At 41.6% G+C, this 19,564-nt stretch overlaps 1 protein-coding gene across 3 annotated transcripts; it reads left to right on the top strand.

Moving 5' to 3' along the window:
- The first annotated feature begins 2,579 nt into the window (after positions 1–2,579).
- LOC149310738 (adenosine 3'-phospho 5'-phosphosulfate transporter 1-like) lies at positions 2,580–19,094 on the top strand. 3 transcript variants are annotated; one of them, XM_089529624.1, is made up of 5 exons: positions 2,580–2,619; positions 4,914–5,024; positions 13,642–13,835; positions 14,366–14,526; positions 16,199–19,094. In XM_089529624.1, the coding sequence occupies exons 3-5, from the start codon at positions 13,658–13,660 to the stop codon at positions 17,135–17,137; spliced, it is 1,278 nt and encodes a 425-aa protein (XP_089385750.1). In that variant the 5' UTR covers positions 2,580–2,619; positions 4,914–5,024; positions 13,642–13,657; the 3' UTR covers positions 17,138–19,094. The 3 variants fall into 3 exon arrangements, with proteins under 3 accessions (XP_089385750.1, XP_089385751.1, XP_089385752.1); XM_089529625.1 differs by lacking the exon at positions 4,914–5,024 and having other exon boundaries at positions 2,584–2,619; XM_089529626.1 differs by lacking the exons at positions 2,580–2,619; positions 4,914–5,024 and adding an exon at positions 12,030–12,048.
- Positions 19,095–19,564: the final 470 nt, after the last annotated feature.

Here is a 19,564-nt window from a genome sequence, read left to right on the forward strand (position 1 = left end):
TTTCCTGTAACATAAAATTCCTGTAAAATAAAATGGGTGCCCTTGAGAATGAACAGAGTGCTGCTGTTATGACGTGCCCTCGAGTCAAACCTGACACATGATGTCTCTGTGGATGAGACATCTCCAAGAATCCCTATCCTTCACTGCCTTGTCCAGATCCTGCAAACACTTGCCTATAATCCCCCCGATCAAATCTATCCATCTTGTTTGTGGTCTTCCTCTCTTTCTTCTACTCTCTACCTTTCCTAGCATTGTTTTTTCTAATTATCCATGCCTTCTCATTATGTGGCCAAAGTATGATAGTCTCAGCTTGATCATCTTAGTTTTTTGTGGGTTTTTCAGGCCATGGTCTAGAAGAGTTTATTCCTGACGTTTCCCCAGCAGCTGTGGCTGACATCTTCAGAGCATGCTGGCATGGAAGAGAGGGGGGTATATACAGTTGCCCCTTCTTATACACGGATTTTTTGTAAATGGATTCAAGCATCCACGGTTTGAAAATGTTCAAAAAAAGTATAAATTTCAAATATCAAACCTTGATTTTCCATTTTTTATAAGGGACACCATTTTGCTCTGTCATTATATTTAATGGGACTTGAGCGTCTACTGATTTTGTTATACACAGGGGATCTTGGAACCAACCCCCAGTGTATAACAAGGGTCCACTGTATACTGTTGGTTGAGAGGAAGCGATTTATATGTCAATCTGTGTATTGCACTGTTGTTGAATGGCAAGGCCTTGGGGTGTCTATTTAATTAATGATCCATTGTCTGGGAAACCCTCCTCACCCTGGGTGGTTTCATTTGCATTTGCTGTGTCCTGATTTTGCTGTTTTTCAGGACTGGTAGCCAAACTTTGTTAACTTTAAGGGTTTCTTTTTTCTTGTTGAACGTCAGGAATAAACTCTTCTAGAACATGTCCTTATAGCCCAAAAAAAACAACAAAAAACTATGGATGCCAGCAGTGAAAGCCTCTGACTTCACATTGATCATCTTAGCTTTCAAGGAGAGCTCTGGTCTGATCTGTTCAAGAACCATTTGTTTGTCTTCTTGGCTGTCTGTGGTATCCTAAGTACTCATCTCCAGCACCACATTTCAAATGAGTTGATTTTCTTTCTGTCTGCTTCCTTCACTGTCCAGCTCTCACATCTGCACATGGCAACTGGGAATACAATGGCCTGAACGATTCTGACTTTAGTGCTCAGTTGTATGTCTTTGCTCTTCTGTGTCTTTTCCAGTTCTTTCATAGCTGCCCCTCCCATTCCTAGTCTTCTTATTTCTTGACTGCAGTCTCCATTCTGGTCAATGTTTGATCCTAGATATGGGAATTCTTTGACTATTTCTCGTTGTCTAGACTGAATTTGTGTATTTTTTCTGTGGTCATTATTTTCGTTTTCTTTATGTTCAGCATCAGACCTGCCTTTGCGCTGTCATCTTTGACCTTCCTTATTAACTGTTCCAATTCCTGAATATCTTCTGCTAATATTATGGTGTCCTCCTCTGCATATCTTAAGTTGTTAATGTTGCTGTGGACGTTACATTTCCTATGTAGAGAGATCTTGTAGCACCTTTGAGACTAATTGTTGAATTACATTCCTTAGCAATTCCCAAACTTTGGGTGCTTGAAAGGTTTTGGACTTCAACTCCCAGAAGCCCCAGCCAGCTTGTCAGGGATTCTGGGAGCTGGAGGCCAAAGCCTCTAGAAGACTATGTATCGTGATACATATGTATTGTAACACATTTGTCCTATGTATTGTAATACTATACTCATCCCTCCATATTTGCAGCTTTGACATTTCTGGGTTTGTTCGTGGATTTGATTAATATGTTCTCTCTAGGAATAAATGGGTCTTCCAGTGCAACTCTATGGTCAACTTTAACCAAAAGTCGCACTGAAAGACCTAGAGATTCCTAGAGAGAAGCCTCTACTAGGCCTTGGCTTTGTAGCTCCTCCGGTGCAGTTCTGTGCTCAGTGTCTGTGGGACCTAGAGATTCCCAGAGAGGCAAAAACCTAAGTGTTTGTTATTTGCGGCTTCTCCATATTTGGGGGGGGGGGCTTGTGCCCGTAACCCCAGCCAATGCGGTTTGTGGAGGGACAAGTGTATAGTAAATATAGTGCAGAGGTGCAGCTTAATAGGTATATTTTATGTAATGGTCACCCGCCTTGAGCTGTGAGGCGTGGCGGGCAAGAAATAATAACAATAACAACAATTTAATAATGATCATATATTAATAATAATAACAAGAATATATTATTGTTATTGTTATTAGAAGCCCAAAATCTGGGAGTCAGGCTCTGACCCTGGAGCCTGGCCAAATCCTGCCAGGCTTCCTCAGAGGCCTCCCTCCATGGCCCAGGGAGGAGGACTAGGCCTCCGGGGCAGCAGAGGGCGCTGTGGGCTCCCAGAGGCCCTCCTTCCTGTGGCCCGGGCGAGCGAGCGAGCGAGAGGCCGGTTCCTGGCCCCGGAGGAGGAGGAGGAGAGAGGGAGGCGCGGCGGCGGCGTTGGGGTCGGAAGAAGAGCCGAAGCCGGGGAGCGGAGGGCGGAGGGAGGGAGGCGCCATGGGCCGCAGCAGGAGCCTCAGCCTCAGCCTCAGCCTCAGCCGGAGGACCCCGGAGGCCCGGTGGGTGGAAGGCAGGAGGAGGGAGGGAGGGAGGGAGGGAGAGAGAGAGGGGCCAGGCTGCCTGGGTCCCTGGTTGTTCTGGGCTCCAGAGAAACAGCCCCGAAACACACTGCAGAGGTCATCCAGTTTGAGGCCGCGTTAACTGCCCCGGCTCCATGCCAGGGAATTCCGGGGTTTGCGCTTTCTGTCAGAGAGCTCTGGGGCCACAACAGACTGCAGATCCCAGGATGCCATAGCATCGTCAAACAGATTACTTCTGCAGTCTGGATGCAGTCTTCTTAGTCTTTGGGGCCTCTGTCAGAGAGCCCTGGAGCCCCAGCTAGAACTTGCTGACCAGTTCAATGCAAATCATGTTGGGAACATCCAGCACTACAATCGCAACCTGAGGTGACTGGGAGGCGGATGGGATGGAAAACTTGCTTGCAAGCATCTGTAAGCCTTGTTTGTGAGGTGAAATTAGTCATAATGTGGTAAATGGTGTGTTTTTTTACATTTGATTCCAGGTCCATTTACTTCTGGAGAAGCCCCACTGATATCATCCAAATACACAGCAGTGTTAGCCTGGAAAATGAGTGAGCCAAGGGACCTTGTGGCACCTTGGAGCCTAACTGAAAGAAAGAGGTTGGCAGCAGGAGCTTCCCTAGATGACTGACTCCCTTGGATGGATGCATGGGGAAAGAGGCTCAAGTCTACAGAAGCTCATGCTAACAACTTCTTCCTTTCAGCTAGTCTCAAAGGTGCTACAACATTCCCCCACTTTTCTTGACTCTCCTTACAACAGCCTTGTGAGGTTGGTTACTTCTAATTGCATCCCACTCTTCAGAGCAAGCAGATTAAAGCTTACATATAACTGTTGACATATAATTATATGTGAACTTTACATATAAAGTTTACATATAATTGTTTGTTCGAGGACACCTTCTGGTTTCATTAAGGTCTTCGTCTTCCTAAATAAACGAAGTAACCCTTAAGCTTCCGTCCTATACCCATTTAATTGAGTCTGAGTCTGGTTACGTTCAGTTGGATTTACCAAGTATATGTGTATGGGGCTGCGTTGTTAAACTCTGGGTTAATTTACCTGAAGCGATTATCCAGTTCTTAATTTGAAACATACACAAGTTTAATGCAGATCCATTATTCCTTGATGTTGCCATAATCAAAGCAAAGGATGAAAGGATATCATTATTCAGATCCTTCCCCCCCATGAATATATATGGGTAGGATGGGGACTCTGATCCATATAAGCAATTGTAAATACAGGATTTGGAGTAAACTTTACCCAGGATCATGATGCTCTGGAGTAAATGGAATCTGGCAGAAGCAAAACTGTGATAAGAACGACAGGCCTTGTTCAACAAGGATAGGAACCATGCAGCCCTATAGATGTTGTTGGACTGCCAAATCCAAGCATCCATAACCAGCATAGCCAATGGTTAGGAGCCCTGGTGGCGGAGTGGTTAAATGCTTGTACTGGAGCCACTCACTCAAAACCATAAGGTTGTGAGTTCAATACCAGCAAAAGGGCTCAAGCTCAACTCAGGCTTGCATCCTTCCGAGGTCGCTAAAATGAGTACCCAACTTGTTGGGAGGCTATTACCTTACAGTTGTAAACCACTTGACACTGTTAATTCAGTATGAAGCAGTATATAAATGAAGCTGTTTGAAAGCTTAGAGTTGCATTCCAACAACATCTGGATGACCATATGATTCCCACCCTTAGAAACATGCATTAAAATAGTGAGATTGAGGATCAAAGGGGAATTAAAATGCCTTTGAAATAAGAATGCAATTTCATGTTTAATCAGAATTAAATCCCACTTTATTCAGTGCAGCTAATACCCAGGTAAAATATTCATAGAGTTGCAGCCTACATATTTCATTTGCCAGCCATCCCTCATAACTGACTTGGTAGTCTGTATATTGTTATGACAAACTTCTGACTGTGGATACTAGGTTTGGTCTATTGAGTATTACTTGACCAGAGCCACCCCTTTTATAGAGGGATTTAATTGGGTAGGTCTCCTACATCAAGGACTACAGTTTGACTGCTTGGACAACACAGTGACCAGGTTCATGCATATTGCTGTACTTCCTCAGCTGCCCACTTTGAAGTAACTGACAGAGAAACAAACCAGCAGTGGGAAAACAAACTATGGCTTATTTGGTTGTCTGTAGGACAGTTTTCAGCTAAAACAACAAATCATGAGTAACATAAAACATGCATAAGTGTGATGTACAGTTGTGGCCTATGTTATGTCTTGAATTAATATCTCTATTCTCCCACCCCTGCACAGAATTTAAGGATATTTTCAGACCATGGTTTGACCAAAACACATCTGCAGAACAACTTACAAAATTAAGAACTTGCTATCACTGATAAGAAACAGTTTAGAAGCAACCAGAAGGTAAACACAAATTTGGTGGGTGACAAACACCTTCAGAAACAAAAATATTTTCACATGATATTTAGAAATGAATAGAGAAGGGGCAAGATTATAGAGAACTTAATAGAAGAATGTCCCATGAAGTAGTTTCCATAACCTCAGTGCAACCACTGAAAAGGCTCGCCCAGTTTACTAGCCTCCACACTTCTAATGGAGGAGGAATATGAAGCAGGGTCTCCACAGAGGATTTAAATGTATGGGTACAATCGGGCAAAAAAGGTAGTCCAAATTCTGACTATTTAGAGCAAGGGGGCGAAGAAAGTGTAGTATATCCTTAACCTTCTTTGTAAAAAAAATTGCAGAGCTACCCATACATAGACATTCTCTTTTGAGAAAAGTTGCTATGGCCTGGATTTTCTGTGTGAAGAGCCCCCTGTTCTTAACCATCATGAATATCATGTTCCACTTTGATAAAACTACTGTATAGAATGCCCTTGGAGATCTTGAGTGAGGAAAGATGCTTTCTCTTTTTATGGGCCCAAACTGTATAAGACTTGTTAGACATGTAATTATGTTTCCTGTGAATTGTGCCCAAAAAATGATCATAAATGTTATATAGATCACATATGTGATTTTCTCTCAGTGGTTTATTGAATAAAAGTTTATTCCAGTTAGAAAACAGAGCTGCTGAACTTTGGACCAGCTGGTGCTTTCAAGCTGTTTCGAAGGACAGTCCTATGTATATTGCAGTATATTGCACAGAGATGGGTGATGGTTGCCAGGCTCTTATTTTGAGGAAGGGGGAGCAGCAGATGTCTTGGAAAAGACTGCTAAAAAGTGCTTCTGGCTGCATCAGAGCACTCATGTATACTCCTAAACTTAATATTTGTCATTTCAGAAATCATAAAATCATAGAGCTGGAAGAGACCACAAGTGAACCATGTCAGCTTATTGCTGCTATGCCAGTGGAACAGTGAATCCTTTCCAGGTCTTAGTAGGAACATAACTGGCATTCCCAAAAATGGGTTCAGCATCTTGGATAACACATTTAAAATTCCAGCTAAAATTCAGAATGGATCCACTGCTCCACTGATCTGGGATTCATAGGCACCATATGAGATGATGAAATCCCAGCCAAAACAATTAGCCATATCAAGTAGCCCACTTGCTACAGATGTAGTCTGGCTTCATTCTGATTTTAGCCCCAGTGCTGTGGCAAAATACTCTAAGCAACGTTTCAGTAAAACATGCTCTTGGATTAGATTAAAATGAATGAGAGTGGTGTCACTAAATTACAGGTATCATACTCCTTGCCTAAGAAGAGCTTACGAAATTCATGGAATTGCTATAAGTCAGGCAACTTGAAGGTGTGTGTGTGTGCACACACACACTAACCTTGTTCCCAGTCTGTAAACAGTTTACCCCAGTGTTTCATTAACTATTAAATAGAACAGGAAACAAGACTAAAGCTCTATGTGACCTTCACAGAAAGGCTACTAAAAATCCAAATATCATTATCACCATCTCCATTCCCTGATATTGTCTCAGTGGAAGTAAAAGGCACCTAAGGGTGAAATCCTGTATTCCCATCAATCTGCTTGACAGGTCTAATGATGCTGCACGAGATAGTATCAAACAGCTTACAGTGCCACTGAAGTGTTTTTTGTTTGCTTTGTGGTGTTTGGTAAATTCAAATTTAAAAGACAAGCTGTATTTTTTACAGCTGAGTTTAGACAAATCAGAAAAGTATGAAAATCATTCTTCAGTTCCACTTGAGTGTAATTTTGACATTCATCTGGCTCCTAAAATTTTGACCAGGCTATGTCTTACGTACCAGTAGTACAAGCATGCCTTTCTTGTACACATTTGGGCATCGAAATCTTGATCCCACATTTGTAAATAACAAGTTGCTTTTTTGCCTACCACAAAATACTGTATGTTGAGCCACTGATTTTTTCATTGGAATTTGTTTACATATATGGAAAAGAAAAAAAATTACATATTTCAAATTCCAGTTCATTGTTCATACCTGAACTTCATCATACTATGTTGACTGTGCACAGGAAAGTCTTGCTTTGCAAAATGATTGCTTGGAACGAAAGCTCACATTGTTTCATCTCCTGATAAAGCCCAAAAGCTAGTTAACCAGCAACTCCTGCATGTTCTTGGTTCTGTACATCAGGACATCCTTAGGCTGGATCTGTCAGATAAAAGAAGGGGCTATAGTAGTTTTTAATTAGCATGTGCTCTGTAGCTATCATGAAATTTGCCTTGGCTTTTAAAATCTCCTTTTTTTGTTGGCATGAAGAGTTGGCAAGGATTAGCATGACTTTATAATTTGTTCAGCTGTGGCAACTAGTGATTGCCCCTTGCAACCAGTTCTAACAACACAAAATAATTATACTAATAACAAGGTGTTAAGGGGGGGGGTGTTACTATATGCATGGCTGCTGGTGTCTCTGGATTCTTCTTTATCATCATTATCTTCTTTTTTCTTTCTTACGTATCTCTCCCTGTGGACTGAGGCAGGAAACTACAGTTTAAAATACAGCAACAAATTTAAAATACAGCAGCAAATAAAACTTTAAATCAGCCTTGTAGTGACAACTAGCAGTTGAGGTGCTGTGGCACTGTATATTTTAGCTGTTTTTCCCATCTGCACAAACGGAATGTGTTCAGTTAGAAGCCCTGAGATCAGACATGAACTGCTGTTGCAAACCAGTACCTGAAAGAAATGTATAGAGTGAAGGAATGATGGTATGGGAGATGATTGGCTAAGAAGATGTATTTGAAAAACTGATAGTTAAATGCAGGAAGTGCATAGCATAGTGGTGTATGTTACAGTGGAGTAAATACATCTTTCTACACAGGTTTGAGTGTTGGACTATGACTCTGTAGACCAAGGTTCAATTGTCAGCTCAACCAAGAAACCCACTGGGCAGGTCACATGCTCTCAGCCTCAAGGGAAGGCAATGGCAAACCTCCTCTGAAGAAAGTTTGTCAAGAAAACCCCATGATAGGTTCTCCTTAGCGTTGTCATAAATGATTTGAAGGCACACAGCAAGAAACACACAGTGCAGAATTAAATTATGAAGTTTGTTTCCATAAGATGTAGTGATGATTGCTGCCTTAGATCTCTTTAAACGTGGATTAGACAGGTTCATGCAGGATAGATAGTGTTATCAGGAGTTGCTAGTCATAATGTTGATGTGCTACCTCCAGGATTACAGGCAGTATGGTTCAATGCTGAGGAACATATACACCAGGAGTTTCTTGGGTGCTGCTATCCTCCTATTATCCTTATGGGCTTCCCACAAGCATCTGGTAGACTGAAATGGGAACATAATGCTTGTCTAAATAGAACTTTGATTTAATCCATTGATGTTCTTGCATTTCTTAGTTCCATATGTGCACTCACCAGTGGAACCTAGAATCCACTCTTCATTCATTCATGTGCATTAAAATGGTGGGAATAAATTTACTGCCTATACTCATGTATAAGTATAGACATTTTACTCAAACATTTGAGCGCAAAAAACTGAGTCAGCTTATCCACGAGTCAATGTAAGTACGGCCTGATACAGACAGGCCAAAATAAAGCTGCTTCAGGTCACTTTGGAGGTATGCTGTTTAAATGATACATGCATCCTAAGAGTCCAGAAGCCGCACCAAAGCCGCGCTCCAGTCCTAAGGACTGGAGTGCAGCTTTGGTGCAGCTTCCAGACTCTTAGGACACATGCATCATTGAAACACTATACAGTGGTACCCCGGGTTACGAAATTAATTCGTTCCGCCGCCGCTTTCGTAACCCGGAAACTTTCGCTAGCCGAAAAGCCCATAGGCGCTAATAGCGAAAGCCGCGGTTTCGTGCGAAATCGCGCCGAAAAGCACCAAAAATTTTCTTCGTAACCCGGAATAACCTTCGTAACCCGGAACTATTTAATTGAATGGATTTTTTTCGTAACCCGGAAATTTCGTAAGGCGGCGCATTCGTATCCCGGGGTACCACTGTACCTCCAAAGTGACCTGAAGCAGCTTTATTTTGGCCTGTCTGTATAGGGCCAACTGTACTTTTACTCGTATTAAAAAAGAAATCATCCCTTGGTGAAAGGCATGGGCGTAGCCTGTCCTGGAAACATTGACCTCCCCCCTCCCTTATGCTTGCTGGAACATTGCAACTTCTTTGGGATTGTTTTCCTTTGCTTCATCCTTTAGGCCATAGGTTTTGTCCTCGACTTACCCATGGGTCATAGCAAAATCCATGATTTTGGCCCCAGAACCTGCCCTCGACTTATACATGAGGTCAACTTATAATCAAGTATATACCTATACTCTTTTTTTTTTTAAATTATATCTTTATACAACAATTTCTTCCAACAGTATATTACATGTATACATATGGTATCCATGTTGTTTTTCTTTTGACATTCTTTCACTGTCTTGCTTATACATGTTAATATTTGTTAGGTGATACTGACTGTGTATCCAGAGAAGAGAAGACCTAGGACTGGAAACTGAAGCTAATAAGGGCTTCCACAGAATAATAGTGGCAGTTGAGGCATTTGCTCTGAGGCTTATCTTGTACTCTCCCTTTTGCACCCAGAGTTGATGCCTAAGGGAAATATTCCTTTTCCACCTTTAGAAACATGTTTTGAGTTGTCTGAAGGATTGAAGTAAAAAGTTCTGCCAAGGAGACTTTGCTCCAAGCTTCTCCTGACCAAGGAAAGAGCAGTATATCTTTGAGGGTGATTTGTGCGTGTGTATGAGAGAGAAAGAAAAGGGGGGTGAGAGAGGGAAGCATTCCTGTCCAATATGAATGAAAACAGTAGCTGTATATATGAGCTCCAACTTCCTGGCTGCTTTGTGGGTTTGAAATTATGAAAGCTTCTTTCATGCCCAGCAGTGGGGCTGATGTTCCCTGTCTGGTAGAAGCAAGAGCACACCTGTAACACTGGTTGCCCTGTTTGAATTAATTTGGATGGGAAGAACAGTGTAAAATGCTTTACTGGCTAGGGAGCTGCTGAGCCAAGGACTTGAGAGAACTGTTGTTTCACTGCTTTAGTCTCTGCTAGGAGCAAATAACACCAGAGCTCCAGAGCAATCTACATTCAGCCTGATTGGAACTGATTTGAACACTTTTAAGTGCTACAACGTTCAGGTTGCCAGTCATGTGGAAAAGTTCCCATGCAGTTGAGAGAAACTATGTCTGAAAAGACACACTTTAGATGTTAGCTATATTAGTGATTTGGGAGTGGTGGAGCCAATCAAAACAGATGTTTTAATAAGAAACTGCCTGTCTCCTTTAAATAAAAAAAGCCTTGTTCCTTGATGAAAGATCCAGGGTTTCATACAGTCCTAGGCACACAACGAAATGTACATAATGTTGATTTTTAATCAGAATTGTAGCATTAATGTACTAAAATAAAGCATTAAAATGGCAGTGAAACTTGTGCTTCTGAGAAACTCTTCCAAACCCCAAACCAAAGCATTCAACAAACTTTGAAGAATATCATTGAATCAGCTTTCCCAGGTTATAATAATGCTTCTGACTGTACAAAACATCATATCATTCTTTTCTAAGAACCACCTTGTAATAACACGTAACTGCTGTTCTGCCCAGTGAGTTTTATGCAGAGCAGATATTTGTGATATCTGAGTGCCTTGTATCTAAGCCCTGTTTATTCTGTGTGTGCAGCACATTGGTCCAGACATGGGATAGTCTTAAAATACCCTGTTTGCAGTGTCAGGCCCCAGATATCATGGTGTGTACAGTAGAGTCTCGATTATCCGACGTAAACTGGCGGTCCCATAGGTCGGATAGCCGAAAATGTTGGATAATCCGGAGGGTCATAGGAAAACCCTAGCAATCACTATGAAAAGCCTTGAATCACTATGAAAAGCCTTCCAATCACCATGTAAAGCCTGCCAATCATTATAAAAATACAAATTGCAAATTTTATTTGCTTGGACCCCTTTCCGGCTGGGGGCGTGGCAAGGGCTCCAAGCCACGCCCACTGACCTATCCGACATCGGATAATCTGGAATGTCGGATTACCGAGAGTCGGATAATCGAGACTCTACTGTATTTTAAATTTGGCATCAGCTTTAGGTTAAGAAAGCCACAGCATCCAAAGTTTGTTGAATGCCTTGGTTTGGGGTTTGGAAGAGCTTCCCAAAGGTTTATGCTGTTGGTTATGTTGCTATTACTACAAAGATAGCATTTCACAGATTTTGGTATTCATCTGAAAAGCTCTGTTAGAGTATTATATATACAGAATTCCAAAAATACATTTGAAATTCCGTACTTTTTATGCATCTAGATATGGGGATTTTCCAGCAGTTATTTTTGTATGTTTGGTCAAGTTTATTCCAATGAGCTAATAATGCAATAGGACAAAGCATTTAATTGACCTCAGAATGAAATGGGCTGTATAAATTCCATCTTGGGATGTGTTCAAAACCAATTTTCTTTGGTTTCATGTCTTGAAAAGAATTTTGCAGTCAGACATGTTTGCCCAAGGCTGTTGGTGAGTGGTGAGAGATCAAAAGAACAGTTACTGGGTTGGGTTATCAATCAGAGGAGTACTGATTCTGCTTTGGAGGCTTTCTCTAGTTTTCATTATGATGTACAGTAATTATTAATTATGAATATTTGGGGATGTTTCTATTCAACATACTGGGTTGGATCTAGCTTCTTTTCCATTGAGTTGCCATTCTCTGAGTGGCAACCCAAAGTCACCCACCAGCAAAAAAAGAGGAGACCATTATCACCAATTCTTTGGCAGCCGCCAGTGCTACTTCCCCTTCTTTTCTGCAGGGTCCTCTTCTCCAGATGAGATGGATGGGTAGACTCAGGACTAAAGTAGAAAAAGAGAATTAGTTAAAGTTGTTACCTCATCCATTCTGTCAGGGAATTTCTCTTCTCAATCAGAAGCCTTTTGTGGATGGAAGGAACCCTTTTGTGGATGGAAAGCAGATTCTGGATTCAGCAGAGTGAGAACCAAATAGACAGGCATAGGATTTGCCTAATTGAATATTAATCACCGTAAGTGTGTGTACGTGTGTTTGCATGTGCTTAAGCATCTACAAATACAGTCTTTTCCTTTTGTTAGAGAAAGGGAAAAAATCTTCCTAATTGAGTAAAACGGCTTGTCGATGTGTATGCTCAGGAAACATAGGAAAAGCTTCTGAGGCCCAGAAAACACAGTGAATAGGCTGAGTGGCTGCACAGATGCTCTCATGGCCAGGTTTAGTATTCTGTGTAGCCCCTTGTCCTTCCTGGACTCTCCCCACCTCCTCTTCTGATTTTCAGTATTCCTCTCCAGATACATTGTTTGTCTTCTTTGAACATTCATAGCTACATATGGCCCTTGCGGTCTCTTCCAATTCTATGATCTGTGTCTTGTTTCTGAACATACTGTTCTTTTCAAATATTCCTGACAAGGACAGTTTCATAACCTTCCTTGGAAAATTTGAGACTACATATGTAGATTTCCTTATCTGAAAATAAGGTGAAATGTCTGTTATTGATCTGCCAGACGTTTTTGATTGGTATCAATTTGGGGCAGCCATAGTGCTGTTGCACCCTGATGTGTGAAAATGTGTCCCTGTGAATTTCCCCTAGATTTTTGTGAATGATCCTGTTTTGCCTTTTCTACTCCACAAAAAAGTATTTTTAGCATGTTTCCTCCCTGAGATTTCTGAGAGTCTTCCTACAGAGCAGTTTCATACCAGTTGATTGATACCAGGATCTGCTTGTTCCTGTTCATGTGTGTAATATGCAAAATTTGGCTGAGACCCACAAAGGAAGTTGATGTTTAGTTTACTCTGTTTACCAGTGGATTTTATTTTATTATGTTTATATCTCACTTTGCTGCCAGGGAAAGTATATGGAAAAACTGAAGATTTGACAAACTGGAGCTCATAGTTCCCTCTGCCCTTGGTAATATAGCATTACAAGTGAAAGAGTCAAAAATGCCTCAAATGAATATGAGAAATACACATACAAGAATGGTTTCACTCAGTCCTGAAAATGCCAACAGTTTGGAGTTTTTGCTTTGAAAGACCTGTACAAAGGGATCTGGTACTTTTCTTCCTTATTTTTGCCATAACATAAGAAGAGACCCGTTGGCTCAAACCTGGGTCCCAGCCAGCCCAGCATTCTGTTCTCACTGCAGCCAACTGGACAGCTATGGGAAGCCTAAGTCCACTATTCATCTTGATTAGGGGAATCCAGGTTCTGGCATTATTAGGGAAGAAAAAACATTCCCTATCTGCTTCCAGCACATCATGCATTCATTATTTTATATATTTACTTTTTTCTATGTTAAATAGCCCAAAATCTTTCAGCATAGGGCTGTCATGTTAGAATTTTGCTCATTTTTTGTTTTGGTACCTTTTCTAGCTCTGCAGTATATTTTTCAGGTGTGATCAGAAGTTTATAAAGCACCTCTAATAGGATTGTTCTACAGATTTGTATAAAGGCATTGTGATACTGACAGATTTGCATTTCATTACCATTTCTAGAGGAACGGAAATCTCGTATATATTCCATGTGCGATGACACACTTGGCTCTTTTTACTTTTTGCTGGGCCTATGGATTGCTTTGGGCTCACTGCCTGCTCTTCTTCTTGACAGGCTCTGTCTGGCTCTCATGCTGGCTGCTCTCCACACAGTGTCAGCTAATGAAGAAATAACTGTTGTTCACCAGGACTCCTGGGGAGACTTCTGGCTGTTCCGTTTTTTGGTCAATGCTGCTGGTTATGCAAGCATTGTGATACCAGGTTTCTTGCTTATACAGTACTTTAAGAGGAAGAACTACCTTGAAACAGGTATGTAGCAATAATATGTAGCCTCTTTGGACATAAAAATTGCTTTTTAACATTCCTGCTGTAGTACCTTATTCCCAGCCTAAATTTCTTCTTCAGTCCCTCAGTTATGCTAATCTGTGCTTTATTCTGCTGCCTGATGATTGCCCTAAAAGTATAGCCTTCTTTTTTTAAGATGAGTGATTATTTTCAATTCAGGAAATTTGGAGCTCAGTGAGCGACAGCCAAACAGTTGCCCGATCAATAAAATCCATAGTATCTGGACTGCCCTCTCTGTGGTTTTTTGTTATCCCTTGAGTTAAATATGTTGTCTCATCTTACCTTGGCCAAGCATTGTGAGTGGACTTAGAATGGAATTGGGCTAGGGAAGAAGTTGCTAAAATGTTTGAAACTGCCATCAAGAATCCAGGCTGGGCTTGATGTTGATTGTAGGACTATCAGTGGGAGTCACGTTTGGTTGATGTAGCTTTTCCTCATTGATGTATTACAATTCTGTGGCTAACCCTCTTTCTTCCTTTCCCTCTACCTTTCAGGTCGTGGTATTTGCTTTCCTGTAATCAAATCATGTGTCTTTGGTAATGAGGCCAAATCAGCACTCCAAGATGATGTCTTGCTCACCACTCGGAATGAGACAGTAGAATCCTCCACAGCCCGGCAGGTTTTTAAACTGCTGTTTTGTGCAGCTGGCCTACAGGTAAACAGCATGTACTTTTCACCAAGCTGTGCTTCAAGGGTGATGGGGGTGGTCATAATCTGCTTCTCTATTTGCAAAAATTGAGACCTGGTGGTGCACATCAGTATGGTTTCTCTGATACCGAGAATGATAATTTATGCTTTGTATCCTTCATAATCTTCTCAATTATTTTCACAGTAATCATGTGATAAGACTGTAAAATATCTCATTTATAGATGACTAAGAGGCTTGGAGAACATGGTCAAAATCCAGGAAATAAAAATAAATAAATGAATTTCCTGCCTCTCCTCAAGGCTTGAGGTGGGGTACAGCATGTTAAAATACAAAATAGTCATTTCTGTTCTGAAGCCAGAACATTAAATGGAGATTTCTGATACTTTTAGCAAATGCTAATCTTTCTAATTAGTATCTGTTGGATTGGAAATGTTTTTTGTTTTATCTGTCCTGTAATTCTACAGATTATATATAAGAAATATGTGTAGTTAATTCAGCTTTTTAAGCTGCTATCATTCCAAAACTAACTTAGATGCAGGTTCCAAAGAGGTTTTGGCTTACCATATATAGAATTGATTTGGCACTCCTTGAATTTTATACATGGCTATTTATAGATGAAAATATTTACAAATATTTTTTCCTATAGTGCTACGAGAGAAAAAATAAAGGTGATTTTTATTAATGTACTGAAGCAATGTTTATTTCTCCTTTCAACAAACCACCTTCATTTTCGCAAAAAAAGTCTCATATTATTCCAAATTCCTATGGCAAGATTAATAATAATTCCCTTATTTCTGAGGTGCTGGGATAATTGCTTCTGGATTTTCAATGAATTAACAACACCAATAAGAACAACTATTTATACTATTATTTTAAAACCTACTGCAGAAATAAGAGTTTTGTTGGCAGTGGTGTTTCTGCAGCTATACTTTTCTTCAACGCCTGTTTCTAGTTCAAAAAGCAATAAAATATGTAATTCTGTATAGTGTGATGGTCATATCATAAAACAGATGGTGTCCAGATTGTTTGTGCTGATAAGATATTTGCCTTGGCATTTCCTGCCTTGTGGCTGCACTAGTATTTTATGTTTACAGTTTTAAAATGGAGGTGGTGCCCTTACATTGTTTGGCATAAAAAACATTTAACTTCTCTGTGGGAGGAAGTGAAGAACGGATCAGGTTGTACGTCCTGCTTGGGAAAGGGAGGAGGGATCTAATCAAGTCTAAACTTGGCTTTCTCTCAGATACATTGTAGAGCTTGGAAAAGATACGTCTTACATTAGAAATCCCAGAAGCTCACAAGCAGTACATCCGGTCAATGTGCTGTCTGGAGGATTCTGGGAATGGTAGCCCAAAGCAATATTTCTAAACTCTGTTATGTTGGCACATGTTGGAAAGGTTGGTGGTGTAAAGTCTGGGGGAGTTTACTAGGACAGTGGTATTCAAACAGCTAGATCAGGGATAGGCCACCTATTGCCCTCCAGGTGTAGTTGGATTGCAACTCCCATCATCCATCACTGTTGGCTGTGCTGGCTATGCCTGGTGAGAGTTTGAGTCCACAGCAACTTAGAGGACCATAGCGTGCCCACTAGAGACGGGCCCCATTGACTGAACTCTTCAAGTTGCCACTGCCCTTTATATCATGGTATGGTTGCCTTTCTAATCTCCTCCTTTTGCAGATGTCCTACCTGACATGGGGTGTTCTCCAGGAACGTGTGATGACCAGAACATATGGTGCGACTGAATCGGACCCTGGAGAGAAGTTTAAGGACTCTCAGTTTCTGGTCTTCATGAACCGAATTCTAGCCTGCACTGTGGCTGGCCTCTACTGTGCCCTCATTAAGCAGCCCCGGCATGGTGCTCCCATGTACAAGTATTCCTTTGCCTCCCTTTCCAACATTCTCAGCAGCTGGTGCCAATATGAAGCCCTCAAGTACATCAGCTTCCCCACCCAGGTACTGGCCAAAGCCTCTAAGGTGATTCCAGTTATGCTGATGGGCAAGCTAGTGTCCCGCAAGAGCTATGAATACTGGGAGTACCTGACGGCTGCCCTAATTTCCGTAGGAGTCAGTATGTTCTTGCTCACCAGCAGTCATGACAAGCATCTCTCCACTGTCACAACCTTCTCTGGCGTGGTCCTCTTGGGTGGCTACATCGCTTTTGACAGCTTCACTTCCAACTGGCAGGACGCTCTCTTCACCTATAAAATGTCCTCAGTGCAAATGATGTTTGGAGTGAATGTCTTTTCATGCCTCTTCACTGTAGGCTCATTGCTGGAGCAAGGTGCCTTACTGGAATCGATTCGTTTCATGGCCCGCCATTCGGAGTTTGCAGCCCATGCTGTGCTTCTTTCGGTGTGCTCAGCCTTTGGGCAGCTCTTCATCTTCTACACCATCAACCAATTTGGAGCAGCTGTCTTCACCATCATCATGACTTTACGCCAAGCTTTTGCCATCCTCCTCTCCTGCCTCATCTACGGCCATGCGGTCACTGTCATGGGCGGGCTAGGAGTAGCTGTAGTCTTCATAGCACTCTTCCTCCGTGTCTACGCCCGCAGTCGTATGAAGAAACGAGCAAAGAAGCCACCCGTTGGTGAAAGCGCAGTGCAAAAGGTTTAGGGATGGAGGGGCAAGGCACAAATTCTCACCAGACCCAAAGCACTTGGTTAAACTCTCATGAACCCAGCGAGGAGCTGTAAAGGGAGGAACTTTGACACCCCCAGCTGATTCTTCTTTGAAAAATGCTGTGGGGGTTGGCTTGAAAGAAGCAGGGGTTCTTTCTCCCCTGCTGTCTTAATGTCTGAGCATTTCTCTGCTAAGAAAGGAGTTACTGAGATCCCTTTCCCTAGGGATGAGTGTTGGTGAGCCTCATGCCTCCCATGACTCATCCTTTTGGAGCAAGAAAGCTACTTTATGATCAAGGCAAATTGGACCTGTCTTGGGCGTTTGATGCAGTTCCCCTTCTGCCTGCTACTTTGGAGCTGAATATAAGGGAACAGCAAGAATAAAACTTCAGAAACTACCATTTGAATAAACACTCCCAAACTTCACAATTGGAAGGGAAAGCTAGTAGTCATTACAGCCCCAGCCCTTTCTATAGAAAACCAGCAGGTTCTGAACTTATCCTCCTGGTCTCAAGATGGTCTTGCTAAAGAATCGCCTTTTAAAAATCATAACTGCTGACTTTTTGGTTCTTCATTCACAACTGTTTCTTTGACTCATGGTTGAAACCTTTCGGACCATGGACATTCCCCATTATCATTTGATTCTTGTTTCTCCTGGTTTATCTGTTGACCTCTCCTCTCACTGCCTTGAACTACAATCCCAGAATCCCTTGAAACCATCTCAGGGTGCTTTTGGGGGGTTTGTTGCTGTGAGCAGTTTAGAAAAGCACAAATATTGCCTTTTTGAACCACCTCTCTTTGTAACCAGTTAAAGATATTTCACTGCTCTTGGCAAGGTGGTGTAGGAGAGGTTGTCCCCAAAGGGAGAAATGCATCCCAAATACTTTCTCCTCCTTTCTATCCTGGTAATTTTCCGGTTGCTGGGATGTCCTGAGCTCACACTGGGAGCAATATTGTGCAACTTTGGGCTTAGGTGCCATTTCCAGTATGACTGGGACAACTTTTTCAAGTGAAGAAGGTGCTTCAGAATCCCTTGGGAGTGTTCCATATCATTCTGGGAGCATACTTCCATTTTAAATAGTAAGCTGGCCATGCTGAAACTTTTGGGAGTTCAGTGACGGATGTGAACTCTACTGCTTCTAGTAGTTGCACAGCTCTGACCTTTGTTTCATCCTCTTTTTGGACCATAGCTCCAGGCTCTGGGGCAGGAGTGCTTCCCAGAGGCTGATCTGAATTGTAATTTTCTCCATAAGCGTCTGCTCTCAGACCTGGATGCAGGATTGGAACTGCATTTGGAGAAAAGTCTGGCTTTTGCTCATTTAAAACCTTTTATTGTTAAATTGATATTGTGCAAGGGAAATGTTTTGGTACTCTTGAAACACAATTCTTATTTTATTAAATTTAAAAGATGCTACAAATGAGTGGTCTGGATATGTCGCTAGCATTCAAGATTGATGTGTGGGAGTGCAAAGCAAATTATTCTTTTGGCTAAGATGTTTCCTTTGTTCTGCCTCAGTTAAACCCAGTATTTTCACAGTGAAAATCTTGACTAATGAAAAAGCCAACATTCTCTGAAGATGCCAGCCACATATGCAGGCAAAACATCATAAATAAACTCTTCTAGAACATGGCCACATAGCCCCAAAACCCCACAAAACTATTTGGACTATTGTTTTTAACTCTTTTGTCCCTTCCTCTAACCCATAGTAATAAAGCTTGAGGGGAGACCTACCCACTGGCATAAATAGAAGCTTTGTTCAAAAGGGAGGGAGCTAACCATTCTCCAGTTGCAAACCCACTCAACCTGCTTTTAAAATACATTTGTACAATGAAAACAGTGTGTGTTTCTTTATTAAAGGTTCTATTGGTTCTGTGGATGTGTGGGGGAGTGACATAAGAGGCAGCCCCATGGACTGGTTGCTTTTGAGATAAAACAGATCTAAAATTAGAATTTTTTTTTTTACTGATTTTGCTGATGATTGTGTTTGATGCACAGACACAAGTTAAAAGGATGGAGGCAGCTTCCTGTGGCAGAACAAACATCAGCTAGTTTCAAGGAAGGTGGAATGAGCTGAAGATGAGGTATCTGTCAATGCAATGTAACTATGTAAAAAAAACAACCCACATACACCTCCTTCAGATTCTTGCAAGTTGGGAGCCAGACATGTGGAGAAACCTGGTACAAATATCCCTTAATCAAAGTGATGCCCTTTTGCTCTTTCCCACAAACATCAAATAAGTGAATGGGGATCCAAATTTAGCAGCAAAAATTATCAATTCTGGCTACCAAATATATAAACTTACTATTCAATATTTTATTTCAAGAACTCACAGAATCATAGAGCTTGGGGAGAAAGACCATTCAGTCCAACTCCCTCCCATGCAGGAAGACACTAAGCATTCCTGACAGATGGTCATCCAG

The sequence above is a fragment of the Sceloporus occidentalis genome, unplaced genomic scaffold, assembly GCF_023333645.1.
Source record: "Sceloporus occidentalis isolate IW3139 unplaced genomic scaffold, rSceOcc1.0.p SCAF_6, whole genome shotgun sequence".
Lineage (NCBI taxonomy): Eukaryota > Metazoa > Chordata > Lepidosauria > Squamata > Phrynosomatidae > Sceloporus > Sceloporus occidentalis.

Coding starts and splice junctions, on each gene's coding strand:
- LOC149310738 (XM_089529624.1), top strand. CDS start 13,658: ATGCTGGCTGCTCTCCACACAGTGTCAGCTAATGAAGAAATAACTGTT. Junction 13,836..14,365: donor GAAGAACTACCTTGAAACAG/GTATGTAGCAAT, acceptor TCTACCTTTCAG/GTCGTGGTATTTGCTTTCCT. Junction 14,527..16,198: donor TTTGTGCAGCTGGCCTACAG/GTAAACAGCATG, acceptor CTCCTTTTGCAG/ATGTCCTACCTGACATGGGG.